Below are 16,683 nucleotides of genomic sequence, written 5' to 3' on the forward strand. Positions count from 1 at the left end.
TCAGTCCCTGATACTAATTTCTCTAGTAACCTGGGAAGAGAAATTTCAAGCCTTCCCTATTTGAAAAAAATCAAACTTATTTTTCTTCTCATTAAGATGATAAGCATTAAACTCCTCGCTACCTATATCTTGGCCTCGATAGTCACTAAAAAAAAAAAAAATTATTTAGTCTGGTCTGCTTTCAGTCAGTGAGTCAGATTTAAAAAAATAATGCATGAGTCTTTCATAACAATGACTTTATGTCTTTGGAATACCTAGCTCAACATTAGATGAGTCAACATTTTGGAAGGATTCTTTTTTGTTTGTTTTATTGGCCCACACTATAACATGAAGAGCCTTGCTTTGGTCACATTTATGCAAGTTGTTTGAAATATGATGATAACTGCTTTGTTTGTCCTTGTGTTTCAGGTATTGGTGGTAATTTGGTGGCCATTCAGGCTAGCAGGATTTCTACCTACCTCCATTTACATAGCATTCCAGGAGAACTGCCTGATGAACCCAAAGGTTGTTACTACCCATTTAGAACTTTTTTTGGTCCAGGTATGTGCTTTTGGATTTTTACATATTTTATATCAGGAATAATTCTCTGAGAGTAGAGACGGGCAACGTTGGCTGAGCACATATTTTGTCAATTTGATGTGACTTTTTTATTCCTGAGACCCGAGTAGCTTTTAAATAGAATAGATTGTGTTCATTAAATCTCAGTGAAAGAAAGTCATTTGTATCAATTTTGCAGTTGCTGGGGAACTCTGTATACTTTTTCTTTTTCATCCTTTCCTCTGGGATGCCTTGTTCATGGGTCAAGAAGGAAAAACCATGGGGCACCTGGGTGGCTCAGTCATTAAGCGTCTGCCTTCAGCTCAGGTCATAATGCCAGGGTCCTGGGATCATGCCCTGTATCTGGCCGCCTGCTCCATGGGGATCCCACTCCCTATGCTTGTGTTCTCTGTCGCTGTGCTGTGTCTCTTTCCGTCAAATAAATAAATAAAATTAAATTTAAAAAACGGAGGAAACTTATACACCTAGCTTTGCTAGGTGATTGAGAGAGACAGATATACTGTCTTTCCTATATTTAATCCTTTTGGCTTTTCTGGATGTAGGCATCTGATTCCAAACAAACAGGAGGAGAGGGGAAATCTCCCTAACACGGAGTAGTGTCCTGTCTGTGTCACCCAGTCAGTGACTACCAAAGAACTGTGACCGCAGTATTAAACTTCACAATTCTTCTCACTTCTTTTCTGATGAAAATAAAGGTTATTATTGGCTTTTTAAAAAAATTTAAGTTCAATTTGGTTAAAACATAGTGTATTATTAGTTTCAGGGGTAGAATTTACTGTTTCATCAGTTGCACATAACACCCAGTGCTGATTACATCAAGTCCCCTCCTTAACGTCCATCATCCAGTTACCCCATTCGCCCCATCTCCCTCCCCTCCAGTAACCCTCAGTTTGTTTCCTATGATTAAGAGTCTCTTATGGTTTGTCTCCCACTCTGATTTTTGTCTTGCTTTATTTTTCCCTCCCTTCCCCTGTGCTCCTCTGTTTTATTTCATAATTCCTCATGTGAGTGAAATCATATGATAATGGTCTTTCTCATTGACTTATTTCATGTGGCATAATAGCTTCTAGTTCCATCCACATCATTGTAAACGACAAGATTTCACTTTTTGATGGCTGCATAATGTTCCATTGTGTGTGTGTGTGTGTGTGTGTGTGTGTGTATAAACATCTTGTTTATCCATCTGTCCATCAGTGGACATCTGGGGTCTTTCCATAGTTTGGCTATGATGGACATTGCTGCTATAAACATTGGGGTGCAGGTGCCCCCTTCAAGTCACTCTGAATGAGGATCAGAAACGCCCAACGAAATATCAGTGAAAGAACTCTGAAGGAAAAGTAAAATTAGAATATTTCTGGGCTTCAAGAACTTTATGTATTTTCTTTTGTCTTCCCTCTATTATTATGATCGATACTAAAGTCTGACCAGTGTTCTTCATAGCAAGTTTTTATCAACTTCAATTAGCATATAACATATAATGAGAATTTCAAAGAATTAAGTAAACTGTGAATGGTTGAAATGTATTGTTAGCAACAGAATTTTATGTGATGCTCTACAGTATAGTAACATGAAAGTAATCCTTAAAGTTTAATAACATTGACCTATTAATAACCCAATAGGATCTTGTTTTAACTTTTACATTTTCTACTACAGGAGTGAATAATAAGTCTGCTCAGGTTCTCCTGCTTCTCGTGATACCTGGACATTTAATTTTCCTCTATACTATTCACTTGATGAAAAGTGGCCACACTTCTTTAACTGTGATCTTCATAGTGGTGTACTTATTTGCTGCTGTACTACAGGTGAGAGTTAAAGCCTCTTGCAATCTCTTTTCTCCTCAGTCTGCTGTAAAAGCAAAACTGTGTAAACCTAAGAGCACATGAACTATTTTAACATTTCAAAAAGCAACTGTATGCCTTGTTTGGATTTCATCTTCCTAAAACCTAGAAACTCATGACACTTAATATCATCTGATAAACAGAACCTTCGGATTTCCTGGATTCCACAACCCCACCCACCTTTTTGGTTGGTTCCCTTGTTTCGTGTGAACACATTTTTTTCATAGATTCCCGAGAAGGCGTGAAAGCCTTTGCATGTCATAAAGTGTTTTTTACATGAATAGGTTGACTGGATATAAAATTGTTTCTTTCAAGGCTTTGCTTCATTTGCCTTTTAACTTTTGTTAACCATTGAGAAGAATAACAGCTGCTGATCTCGCTGTATGTAACTTCTTTTGAAGCTTGCAAGATCCCTTTTTTCCTCTTGTTACCAAACTTCACGTTGATGTGCCCTGGTTTGGATATACTTTGTCTGTTTTGTTGGACATTGTTTGACCCTTTTGGTCTAAAAAATTCGTGTTCTTCTGTTCTAGGAAAGGTTTTTGAATTATTTCTTTGATTTTTTTCTTTCCCCATTTTCTCCCTTCTTTCACCCTGGAGTCTTATTATATGATTCCTAAAACTCTTGCATTAAATTTCTCATCTTTTTCTATTCTTTCTGGGAGATTTCTGTGCCTTTTTACATCTTTTCTCTGGTGTGTCACTGAGATTCTGGAGAGAGTAGAGTTGGAAATACGCGTTCAACCTGCCATCTTTAGGTGGGAGGCTATTAATTTTTAAATTTAAGAAAATTGACTTTCTTTTTTTTTTAAGATTTTATTTGTTTATTTGACAGACAGAGATCACAAGTAGGCAGAGAGGCAGGCAGAGAGAGAGAGGGAAGTGGGCTCCCTGCCGAGCAGAGAACCTGACGCAGGGCTCTATCCCAGGACCCTGGGATCATGACCTGAGCCGAAGGCAGAGGTTTTAACCACTGAGCCACCCAGGCGCCCCAGAAAATTAACTTTATTTTCAGAGTCTAACTGGTATAATACCTACACAAAATTTCAAAATTAAATAGTGCTGAAGTATTCTACCTTCCTAATCACATTCCTTAGAGATCATCTCTGGAATATTTTAGCTGTTTCTTCTGATATATATCTCCAGGTTTTAAAATAACATGCCTAAACTTTAGCCTTTTGCTAATAAAAACTGAAGATTTGAGGGGCTGTGTCAATACCCCATTTTTTCCATTTAGTTATATCACAACTTTTGGTTAAATTAGGAGCCAGTGTTTGTATAATTAGTCCTATATAAACATCATGTACTGTAGAGCCAGATAGTATAGTGTGATTATATTTCCTTTTTGGGTACTGTATTTTTCTTGGGGTTAATAATTTTATTTTTCTTTTGCATCATATTCCATAAACCCAACCTTTCCAAGTTTCCACTTTATTTTGGCTTCTTAGCCTCTTGCTAAACTCTACAAGATTAGCGCCTCCTACAGCGAGAAATCCCAACCTCGGAAGAGATGCATTCAAATAATTCTTTGAGGAGTTAACATTTAAATCTGGCCTTCGTGCCAAGCATTAAATGTGTTGGTTCACTTAAATCTCACAAAAACTCTACGAGATTTGTTCTTTTCATGTAAATCAATGATTTCTCAGAGTAAAGTATGTCCAAAGCAATCCACTGTGTACAGGAAGAAAAAAATTAAAACATCTATTTAGGTATTTTTTCCTCATTTGTTTTAAATGTCTGTTTTCTTCTATTTTTATGATTGTTTTATAGTAAACATATTAACACAGTGTTAAATAAGTAGGCTCAGGTATTTTTTCCTAGGGAGATTACAGAGTTAAAGCACAGAGATAAGAAAGTACAGAGCTTGGTTCAGAAAGAGAAAGTAATTCATACTCAGTATATAACTGGGAGGAGGGAATAGATGAGAGAAGGTTAAGAAGGTAGATTAGGGCCATGTAGAAAGGTCTTAAATGCCAGGCAAAAGAGACTGGAATATACTCTTAAAATAGCAAACACAACTTCATTGATATATTAAAGAGTTTTTATTTATTTGACAGGCAGAGAGGGAGGGGGGAAGCAGGCTCCCCGCTGAGCAGAGAGCCCAATGCGGGGCTCGATCCCAGGATCCTGAGATCATGACCTGAGCCAAAGGCGGAGGCTTTAACCCACTGAGCCACCCAGGCGCCCCTTCATTGATATTTTAAACTTTCCTGTAACACTTTGTAGTGCCTGGGAGTTTATTAAAAGTCACCTATCAAATCACTCAATTATTCATCCAATAAGCCTTCATTGCTAGATGCAGAGATGGGTTTTAAATCCCAGGATGAATATTGAGACCCTCTCCTGCAGGACTCATAGTCTGGAGGGAAGATACTGCATGAACACATAATTATGTTATAATGTAATATACACATGCTGGGGAGAGCTACATATAAGGTACTTTCAGAGCTTGGAAGAAAAAACAACGAACTCTACCTAGGGAGTAATATTTTTCTACTGCTCAGGAGGGACAAAAGTTATTTCAAATGCTTTTTTACCCCTGGCTTCCTTTATTGCTGTATATGATACGGTCATTTATCTCTGTGTAAGTATTATGAAGAAGATGCATTCTTCAGTCCCATGGGAAATACCCAGAGATTGTTCTTTGGTCTGTTGATAAACATGCCATTTTTAGAGCATGTTTCTATTTGCAACACTATCTCTTAGCCTCATGGATTGATTTTACATTTGTGTTTATGGCTCTGTGCCAACACACTGTCACACATCATTTCACTTGAGTCACTGAAGGGTATAAGTAATTTTTCTGAACTTACAAAAATATTAGACTTCAGCCTGTACTCAGAGAAATCCTACAGGTCTTTTTTTTTTTTTTTTAACCTCTGACTTAAATTCTGACAAGTAAAGGTCAAAAAACTGGAGGTGTGGAAAGAATAATATTAATCTCTCTGTATCTCCGTTACCTCCTGATAAGAGAATCTACCTCATAACTCATTTTGAAGATTAAATGAGTCAATTATATAAAGATTGCCACATAGTAGATGCTATTTAAGTGTTAGCTGATGCTGTCATTGCTACTGAAAGGAGAATCAGAAGTGGGGAGGCATTGATCTCTGATGACAATCGGAGAATATTTTTTTAATCTCATAGTGTTGATTGAATTTTCTTATGTATCTTTTACAGCTTTCATTTTTACGGATTTTAGTTTTTACTTTCTCCCCAAGAATCAGATATGTGCCAGAGTAGACCTTTGCATGCACTTGACATTGTGTATTATTCCAATGGAATATCTGAGTCAGATTGCAAATGCTCAAATCAAACCATCATGTTCCAACACTAACATCCATGACACACATGTAAACACACGTGTATCCACACCTCTTTAGAAACTAAGGTCTGAATAAAAGACCTTCCCCTGCCTGCTTCACTCATTCAGAGATGGACAGAATGAAGGAATACATTTTAAGGACAAAGCCTCCTTGACCACTTCAGATTCGTTTTATTATTACTTACTTGATTAGCTTCCCTTTCTAATCTGGGGTAAATTTATATTCAAAAGGTTGGTTTAAGTCCCAGCTCTTACTCAAATATTTTAGTCTATTCTTCCCATCCCTAAACTATATTTTGATGGAATATTCTATAATAAGGTTTTCTGATACATGTTTAATTTCTTCCCACTTGGATTTCTGTCTCCTTGGGACTAGAGACCAAGCCGTTTTCCCTATGGTATCCCCCAGAAGACATTATATAGTGGTTGTTTTGAATTCTTGGTGTTTTGCTTTCTTCCTAATATTCTTTGATGAGTTCCCCTCCCAACCCCCCAGCACCCAATTCCCCAACCAACTAAATGAAGGAAATCTGTTTGAAAGAAACTTCTTATTGGACTTATTATAATGACATAGTAACAATCATTTGTGATATTTTTGCATTTACTCAGGTATCATCTCTTCCTGGAAGCCTTGTTGGTTTGAATACCTAATTTTGTCTGAGTGCCCTTATTCTGTTCCCATAGTATCCTGTGAATATTATTATTCTAGCATTTCCACATTTTATCAACATTATCTATTTATGTGTTCTCACCCGTCCTAGAGAAGGGATCTTGAATATTTTTACTCATTTTACCTTGTCTTATCCCTAGTGCTCAGTTATTGTTTGTTGAACTGAATGACTATATCTCCTTTTTCTTTTTGGCTTGAGGGCCATTTCTTGCTGGAGCTTGGGATCACAGTTGTGTTTTGGGGACTTGGCCAAGGGCTCACTGGAGGTCTTAGCATCCTTGTGGAGTAGCAGGCTGAGCGGGCTAAGTGCGTAGAAGGCAGGGCGGCTGGGGGCAGGGGCTGGGGGTTGCCAGCCATGTCTCCTTCACTGAGGGGGAGGAGAAAAGTTTACAAATGTTTTTAAGCCCTAGATATGCCAGAAAAACTGAAAAATCTAAATTTTTCTTCTTGCAGAATTTTCTTGCAGAAATTTTCTTCTTTTACAGATAAAGCAGTATTGGTCATGACTGATCACTGGTGAAACAGAGTGATGTTAGAGGAGGATGGTATGGGTTAATTCGTACTGGTCTCTTCTGTGTGTGTTTGAACTTTTTCCTAATGAGTTTTAAAAATTAAGGTTTTAGTTCAGATGTTAACACAAGAGGGGATTTTTGGGTTCGTTTGTTTGTTTTAGAGAGAGGGAGAGAGAGTCGGAAGCAGGCTCCACAGTCAGTGTGGAGCCCCAGGCAGGACTTGAACTTACAACCCTGAGATCATGACCCGAGCCAGAATCTCCCACGCTTAACTCACTGAGCCACTCCGGCACCTCTAACACAAGAGTTATTTCAGAGCATGTCTGCTGTCTAATTTTGGTCTTGTAGCTATTTCTTACATCAAGTGAAATATAGAAAGTCCACTTGAATTTGAAATTGTTTGGGACTTGAAATGGTCCCAAGTATCTTGTATCTTGTATCTTATTTTGCCCTTGGCACACACTAACCACATTTTCTGAAACTAATCTTTAAGTTTTAAAATCCACATACATGTCACAAATTACATCGTTTAAGAATTTATGATGTGTCTTGCAATTAGAAGGAACCTAACAAATGTGTTTTTGTTATGTGCAGGAGGGCCACCAAGCCACAGTCAGTAGCTGTGATGTATTGTGTGTTTGCTTCTGTTCTTGCCTAGGGCCCAAGGGCAATCAGGATTAGTTGGAATATGTCAGGGCCAGAGTAATGTGTGAAAGCCGTTTGTATTTGGAACACCCCTGGCCATATTGCATTTTGAGTTATTTTTTTGGTCAGTAGTAAGGGTGAGTTGGCACCAAGCTAACCATCCTGGGCTACTCATGATAGCGTTTGTGCCATCAGCCAACATTTATGAGTCTGCTAGCCATGGCCTAGGGTATAGTTGCTGGCTTTGGAACATATTCTTTTTCATCTGTGTCACATTAGCCCATTGAACCCACAACTTTGATTTTACAGACCCAGGATGTACTTTCTTCCAAAAACTTAGAGATGATTGGGGTCTTTCTCTTCTAAGCAGTGATTTCCTCTGCCTTCACATCTTACTGATTCAGATGCTTCATTAACTGGGCAAAGCTTGTTAATTTGTGAAATCAAAAGTATAATACGGAATTCCAGGTTGTGATGAATCTAGTTGGCCTTCCTTCTAAGATCCACCGAAGGGAATCCTAATATCTTCTTCAAGGTTTTCTGTCTCTCATTCATTTTTTGCCCTATTCTCTATAGTCTTTTTCAAGGATGTAGTATTTTGACAGCATAATAAACCCGAGAAGGTACAAAAGTAGCTATCAATCAAATAAGCAGACTGGCAATTTCTCTAGCAAAGAAGGAGCAGAGTACATTGTGGCTTGTTTCCCTATTTAATTTAGAGTCTCTACTAGTTTCCCTTTGTGTTTTGAAATCCTAACAGTGTTTCCTTTGTCTTTGAAAAGGCAAAAGCATAAAGCTTGGATGACATACCTTACAAGAGGCAAAAAGATAAGCACATATAGAGTACATTAACACTTTTTTGCTATAAAATATTTTAATGGAAAAAAAAGAGACTTTCCTAGTTCTGGATGCCTATTGAATCCCAACCAAGTGCTTGCTAATATAATTGGTAAACTATGAATCAGAACCATTTCTAAATGAAATTTTTAATTCCCTATTTTAGGCAGATTGTTTCTTGCAGAAAATTAGGTTATTAAGAACACTACTAAAATTCCAGCAGCACCAAATTCCATGAAAAATTCATTGTTAAATTTGGTTGTAGAAAATCTTTGCTTCTGGGCGCCTGGGTGGCTCAGTGGTTTAAGCCGCTGCCTTCGGCTCAGGTCATGATCTCAGGGTCCTGGGATCGAGTCCCGCATCGGGCTCTCTGCTCCACGAGGAGCCTGCTTCCCTCTCATTCTCTCTCTGCCTGCCTCTCTGCCTACTTGTGATCTCTTTCTGTCAAATAAATAAATAAAAAAAAAAATCTTTAAAAAAAAAAAAAAAAAAGGAAAATCTTTGCTTCTGGCTGTATCTGCTGTTTCATGTAGGAGAGACAAAATATTTCCATTAAATGGTATAATGACAATAAGTTCTCAATATATAAAATTGAGAATTGCACATCCACGATTTTAGCAAATCCATCATAGTCTTCCAAGCTCTGTGCTAGTTACTATACAAAAGAAATAGAAGAAATTGTTCTGGCCTATACAGTGTCTTCTCGGTTGTGGGAGATTGGACTTAATGTGTGAAACAAAGAAGAGCCTGAGACTTCCCTCCCTATGACAATAGACTCTTCCTCTGTAACTTCAGAATTGGACTTTTTTTTTTTTTTTTTTTGCCAATGCCTGGCTTTCATTCTTTAAAAGTGCTTTAGTAGATTTTTTTTTTTTAAGGGGAGGATCAGAGTGTATATTATAGTTGATGAGAACTTCAGTAATAGCCATAAAGATGAAATTGTTCTTAGCAAGATAGTTAATTCTTATACTTTATAGTTTTATTTTTTTTCATTAAGTAGGCAAAGAGGCCGGCGGGGGTGGGGGGGTGGGGGAAGCAGGCTCCCTGCTGAGCAGAGAGCCCGATGCAGGGCTCCATCCCAGGACTCTTTGATCATGACCTGCGCCGATTTTAATGTGATTTTAAAAACAGGACTCTCCTTAGTTTTTGTTACTGCCTTTCAATAGATAGTAATTGGCTTTGAATTTTATACTTATGTGCAAATTGCACAGGTTCATATTCTCAGAATAATTGTTCTTAGCAAATCTCAAGCCTGCCTTAAATGAGCAAACGTATGCCCCTCATAATAAAATGTACAATTAGGATATCAACTAATGAATTTCCTGATAAGGCTTTCTGTCTTACAAATGACAGTTCATGGTCATTTTGAAACCTGTGTTTGTTATATGACCACAGCCACAACACAAATGGTATAAATTAAGAGCAAACATCTTCCATTTCTTATCTAGCAGAACACGCTTAGGGCAGAAATATAGTGTATACACTTACAAAAAGAAATACTGACCACGTCTTAGTTCTGAAGTCACGTTCACATGATTTAGTACCATTTTAACTATGAATAGAGACATAAAATTAATCTTCCCACAGAAGAAAAATATTTTAAGCCAGGCTACTTGTAATCACAAATGTGACATAAGGACAAAGGAAAGAAGAGAGGAGATAAGATCCCAATATGCAGAATATTGGAAAAAGATCAGAGCTCCTGGGGCACCTGGGTGGCTCAGTGGGTTAAAGTCTCTGCCTTCAGCTCAGGTCATGATCCCAGGGTCCTGGGATCAGCCCTGCATTGGGCTCTCTGCTCAGCAGGGAGCCTGCTTCCTTCTCTCTCTCTGCCTGCTTCTCTGCCTACTTGTGATCTCTGTCTGTCAAATAAATAAAATAAAATAAATAAAATAAATTAAAAAAATCTTTAATAAAAATAAAAATAAATTAAAAAAAAAAAAGATCAGAGCTCCTTTGAGTCAGACATGAGTGGGAATTTCTGCTCTGCTACTTATTTTGTGACTTTAATATAGTTTTGTAACCTCCCTGGCCTTATTTTTTCCCCCCAACTCAGAGGATAGTAATGAGGGCTAAGCTAATGTGTATAAATTACTCGGTGGAATTCCCGAGACGTAGTAAGTTTCCAATAACGGCAGTGGCCGCAGTCTGTCATCATTATTGTCAGAGCCCTCATTTCTTCCTTCTCCTTATTGGAGCTGGTGATTCAATGCCCTGAGAACTTTTTTTTAAAAAGCTTCTCACCATTCACCTTCCTTTTGGCCCCTCTTCTTTACTGCAGCTCTCTTTTCTTGATCTTCTGATGGGGACCCTCAGCTTTAGATCGTTCCCTTTCAGGGCCCCTGGGTGGCTCAAGGGGTTAAAGCCTCGCCTTCAGCTCAGGTCATGATCCCAGGGTCCTGGGATTGAGCCCCGCGTGGGGAGCTCTGCTCAGCAGGGGGCCTGCTTACCCCTCTCCCTCTGCCTGCCTCTCTGCCTACATGTGATCTCTCTCTCTGTCAAATAAATAAAATCTTTTTTTTTAAAGATTTTATTTATTTTTATTTATTTGACAGAGAGAGATCATAAGTAGGCAGAGAGGCAGAGAGAGGAAGGGAAGCAGGCTCCCTGCCGAGCAGAGAGCCCAATGTGGGACTCGATCCCAGGACCCTGAGATCATGACCTGAGCCGAAGGCAGCGGCTTAAACCACTGAGCCACCCAGGCACCCTAAATAAAATCTTTTTTGCTACGTGGCTTAGACCCCTCACTTGTAACATTGAGAGTGCAGATTGTAACACTAAGGTGACCGTATCGTTTTAGTCCAAACCAGGACACTTTTGAGAGTGAAAGGGAGCTGTTGATAATCAGAATGACCGTCATAGACCATCACTACCCTGGGCAAATGAGGAAGCACAATGACCCTAGCTATCACTCAGATCCCCTCCTGCATTCATGATGTTTGATTTTGTGAATTCCTACTTCTACACTAAAGATGATTTGTTACAAAGCATTGTTGTACACACTGAGGAATATATATGCTACTATTAAAATGAGCTGGTAACCGCAACTTCTATTAATATGAGAATTGATGATTTCTACTAAAGCAATACTAAGTTAAAGTGGCTTTTTATGGCTTGGCCAGAAACCCAGGCAATACAGAACATGTTTTCCTGCAAAATTATATTCCATGTCCAAATAGCTAATTTTGTTTTTCAAACAGCTAATTTGTAATGGATCTGTTTTTACCCTGAGGTCTGTGTTCAGCTCTTTATGCCATAATTTGAGTCATATTATAATGTTCAGTCACTTCTGCTCTTAACCTTGTGAGAGAAAAAGAGTAACGGTCTTATCATCTAAGTTGTTCATTCTGAATGTCTTCCATCTCTGACAGTTCCTTTCCCCTTCTTGAAGTTTGGTCATCTCAGCCAATATATATCAAAGTTTCAGAAACAGTGAAAGCAAATATTTATATTACATTTATTATTATTATTATGAGTCATTCACATATACTTTACGTATATGAACTCACTGAGTACTCACCACAATTCCATGAGCTAAGTTATGTTATTCCCATTCTCAGGTGAGGCAGTTGACATAGAGAGAAGTTGAGTGATTTGTCCAAGTCCACACAGCAAGATGGGGTCTAGAGTCTACTCTCCTAACCACTGTGTTTTACAAGAATAAGTCTGACACTTTGCTGTGCTCTTAGAGGGTTATAGTTCTTAGGATGGCAATTTCTGAAGACTTAAAGTGTCTTTTTTTCTCTGGTTTCATTAGAACTTCTTATTTCTTGCAGCCAGTCATTTTGTCTCAGAAGGGCATTCATTCCGCAGAGTTTACACAGAATCTATGTCTTTTGAAGTCAAGTAGGAATCCAGTCAAGAACACAGATATGTCCTGAGCATCCTGAGAGAAGGACAAAGTGCTATGGAATTTCAGTAGTGGGAAAGTTTTTTCCGATGCGGGGAGGAAGATGTAGAATGGATAAAATTGTGTTTTGTAGATCCCTAGAAAATACCATTTCAGCAAAAGGAAGTAGCAAACTCGGGGTATTTACAGAAAAGAGTAAGAAAATTTCCAGAAAATGAGGTTGCAAATTACAGATTGTGGCAAGATCATGAAGGAACTTGAAGACTAGACTGAAGAGCTTATTGGGTTTTAGAAAATGATGATTTTCAAAATTAGCTCCACTGGCAACAAACTTGAGGGATCTGACACAATCATCTGATGCGGTAGAGTTTATAGTATGTAAGGTTCTGAGCTCTGGTTTCTACCGCTTACGCCTGTGTCCGCTTCAGCAAGGTGACCTCTCAGGGATTGTGTTTTCTCATCTGTAAAAATCGACTAAGAACAGACCCACCGTGTGGGTGGTTTTTGTTTTTGTTTTTTTTAAAGATTTTATTTATTTATTTGATAGAGTGAGAAAGACCACAAGTAGGCAGACAGGCAGGCAGAGAGAAAGTGGGGGAAGCAGGCTCCCCCACAGAGAGCCCGATGTGGGGCTCGATCCCAGGACCCAGAGATCATGACCGGAGCCAAAGGCAGAGGCTTAACCCACTGAGCCACCCAGGAGCCCCCGTGTGGGTGGTTGTAAGGATGAAATGAGGTTATCCATGTGCCATTACTGTCTTGCTATTTTAATATCATCCTATTCAGCAGCTGTGGATTATTGGAGCAATGAGTCTCTTAGGGGATCAGTACCTATGGAATCTAGCATCCAGAGTCCCTGCTGTGATTCCAGGGCCCCACTAATTCCTTGGAGTCATTCTTCTCAGTATGAATGGTAGCAGCACGGCCTAACCGGAATCCTGGGATAACCAGGCCCTCACTGAGAGTTCACTGGCTTAGCCTTAGGCAAGTTACTTCATTCCTTGGGGGTCATATTGTTCTTGCCTGTAAAATGAGGATAATGATTATTCTTTGCATAGCAGCAATGATTTTTGTTTGTTTGTTTGTTTGTTTTTTAAGATTTTATTTATTTATTTGACAGGTAGAGATCGCAAGTAGGCAGAGAGGCAGGCAGAGAGAAAGGAGGAAGCAGGCTCCCTGCTGAGCAGAGATCCCGATGTGGGGCTCGATCCCAGAACCCTGGGATCATGACCTGAGCCAAAGGCAGAGGCTTTAACCCACTGAGCCACCCAGGCGCCCCCAGCAATGATGTTTAAATGTGTGGCACACAGTAGGCCTCATTACATGGTGTGCTCATATATGTTTTTATTACCGCACCAACTCAACTCCTATTCCCAGATGGCATCTCAAAGGAAAGAGCTAAGCAACCAGGAATTTTATTTTTTAAAATTAAATTAAATTTTTTTTTTTTTAGTGTTCCAAGATTCATTGTTTATGCACCACACCCAGTATCCATGCTGTACGTGCCCTCCTTAATACCCACTGCCAGGCTCACCCAACCCTGCACCCTCCTCCCTCTCCAAAACCCTCAGTTTGTTTCTCAGAGTCCACAGTCTCTAACGGTTTGTCTCCCCTTCTGATTTCCCCCAACTCCCTTCTCTCCATCTCCCCATGTCCTCCGTGTTATTCCTTATGCTCCACAAATAAGTGAAACCATATGATAATTGACTCTCTCTGCCTGACTTATTTCACTCAGTATAATCTCCTCCAGTCTTGTCCCTGTTGATACCAAAGCTGGGGATTCATCCTTTCTGATGGAGGCATAATACTCCATTGTGTATATGGACCATATCTTCTTTATCCATTTGTCTGTTGAAGGGCATCTTGGTTCGTTCCACAGTTTGGTGACAGTGGCTATTGCTGCTATGAACATTGGGGTGAAAAGAAGGGCCATCTATTTTATTTTATTTTACTTTTATTTAGGATTTTATTTATTTATTTGTCTGAGAGAGAGAGAGAGAGAGAAGAGAGCATAAGCAGGGGAAGGGAGAAGCAGACTTCCTGTTGAGCAGGGAGCCCGACATGGGACTCGATCCCAGGACCCTGGGACCATGACCTGAGCAGAAGGCAGATGCTTAACTGACTGAGCTACCCAGGTGTCCCTTATTTTTTTTTTTAAGGAGACTCCATGCCCAGTGTGGAGCCCAATGTGGGACTTGAACTCATGACTCTGAGATTAAGAGCTGAGCTGAGACCAAGAGTCAGATGCTTAACCACGGGAGTCACCCAGGTGCCCCAACCAGGGGATCTTAACAGGTTGACTGACCTCATTCACATTCTTTTGTCTCTCCTCAAGATTTAAATTCACCAAATTTCAAATGTAAAGTAAGGATCTCTTTCTTTCTGTGTTACTAGTCTGCCTTTGTCTCTTAACTGGTTTCTGTCAATGTGGGCTGAAAGGAAAGCCTAAAGAGAATGACAAAGGAAATGTGAGGGGGAAGATCAAAAGTTCCAAGAATTTTTTTCTCTCTTGTTATAAAAATGTCTACTTTAGCTTTAGGATTTGATAAATATGGTTACCTTAAGGTAAGCAGTTGAAACGGGTGAATTTTTTTTAAAGATTTTATTTATTCATTTGACAGACAGAGATCACAAGTAGGCAGAGAGGCAGGCAGAGGGGGGGGGGATGCATGCTCCCCGCTGAGCAGAGAGCCCGATGCAGGACTCGATCCCACGACCCTGAGATCATGACCTGAGCCGAAGGAAGAGGCTTTAACCCACCCAGGCATCCCGAAACAGGTGAATTTTTGAGATCCTTTTTAACCTTGTGATTGTATTTTTGTCATACGATAGTGTGATGCTGTTACTGTAGCTTAGGTGGTAGAGTCTGGATATGGAGACACTTCCCTAAATCCATATTATGATTAATTCTCTAGACAAGTATGCTGGGGCTATAAGCCAGTCAGGCACGAAAGATGAAATGATTGTCTGCCTCATTGGAGGCATAGCATGCCGGATCCCTGGGTAGCACGGCATTGAGAAAGGGAACTCTTTGCAGGCTTGTCGACCCTGATGAAGATGAAGGTAGGGCCAGAGGAGCTGAGCCAAATTTTTCTAGTGTTCTGGCTCGGATGTAACCAGCCGTGCTCTGAATCCTGCTGAGATCGCAGACATGACTTAGAGGACTTCTCACATCACCGACAAAAATCTTATAACACAACCCTGTGAAAGCACTTAATTGAAAAAACGTAAAAACCATTACTCAAGAAATCTGCCAGAATACAATCTTAGTTGGTTGTGATCCCAGAATATTCACCGTAGAAATACTGACCTGATTGATTTTGTGATTAAACATTTTTAGCTTATTTTAAAAAACAAATATTTAGGACCATACCACTTTTTTAAATTTTGAAGCTAAATGTCCATGTTAGTTCTAGTTGTATTATTAGAAGGAATGTTGGGGCGCCTGGGTGGCTCAGTGGGTTAAGTGGCTGTCTTTGGCTCAGGTCATGATCCCGGGGTCCTGGGATCAAGCCCCGCACTGGGCTCCCTGCTCAGTGGAGAATCTGCTTCTCTCTCTCTCTCCCTCTGCCTGCTACTCCCTCTGATTGTGCTTTCTCCTCTCTCTCTCACTCAAATAAGTAAATAAAATAGTTAAAAATAAATAAATAAAAGGAATATTTAAAGGAAGTCAGAGGACGATGAGACCATCTTTGGGTATCTTAAAAAAAAAGAGACAGTGGAATTTATTGCTCACTGTTGTAAGGGAGCTATGCTGGGATCAAGCAGATCTGTCCAGCCCGGCAAACTGCCGATCCTAAATAGGAGTTTAGGGGAACTGTGGAGCTAAGGGATTGGCAGATGTTCAAAGGCACGAGTGGGTTGACGCCATCTGTAGAAGTACGGTTACTTGGGTGTGACTAATGTTGTTTGGTTTGTCCCCAAGCCATATATGTCTTGGACTGAATTTGTTCCTCATAGACTGCTTTGGAAGTAAGGACGGTCATCGACGGGCTGGCTTCTAATGTGTGTTCAGTAATGTAAGTTGTTTGTTGATTGGATGGATTCAGAACCAGTCCCGATGGCTCTTGGTTACATGGCTAAAGAATCATCAGCGTTTTCCTGAGAGTGCGCGAACTTTCTAAATCCCCAGTCTCTGTTTTTGTTCTCCACTGGGTCGAAGCTGCAGGAGATCATTAGGGATGGCGCAGCCTTCACCTATGTCGCTGGTTCTTCTGGAAGATGGGGTTTCATTTGTGAAGATCTGATGTCATTTTTTTTTTCCTTTGAGTCATTTGCTGAAACATCTGCTGGCACGGTGGCTGTTGAGGAATTTGAGACACTTGACAATAAACATCAAAGGACTGTGAGGCAAACGAGAATGATGAGAAGTATTAGAAGAAGGGACTCCACTATATGCCACTAGCAAAACCTAAGATTTTTCAGACGTGACCCAGGTAACAAGTCTT

The 16,683-nt window shown here is 39.7% G+C and overlaps 1 protein-coding gene across 8 annotated transcripts in view; it reads left to right on the forward strand.

Moving 5' to 3' along the window:
- SLC41A2 (solute carrier family 41 member 2) overlaps positions 1-16,683 on the forward strand; it is a 117,922-nt gene that overhangs the window by 85,344 nt on the left and 15,895 nt on the right. For all 8 annotated transcript variants that reach the window (XM_046011984.1, XM_046011983.1, XM_046011991.1 and 5 more), the window contains 2 exons: positions 409-540; positions 2,212-2,360. In XM_046011984.1, coding sequence (XP_045867940.1) covers positions 409-540; positions 2,212-2,360 — 281 coding nt within the window. The remainder of the gene's footprint in view (positions 1-408; positions 541-2,211; positions 2,361-16,683) is intronic.

The sequence above is a fragment of the Meles meles genome, chromosome 7, assembly GCF_922984935.1.
Source record: "Meles meles chromosome 7, mMelMel3.1 paternal haplotype, whole genome shotgun sequence".
Taxonomy (NCBI): Eukaryota; Metazoa; Chordata; class Mammalia; order Carnivora; family Mustelidae; genus Meles; species Meles meles.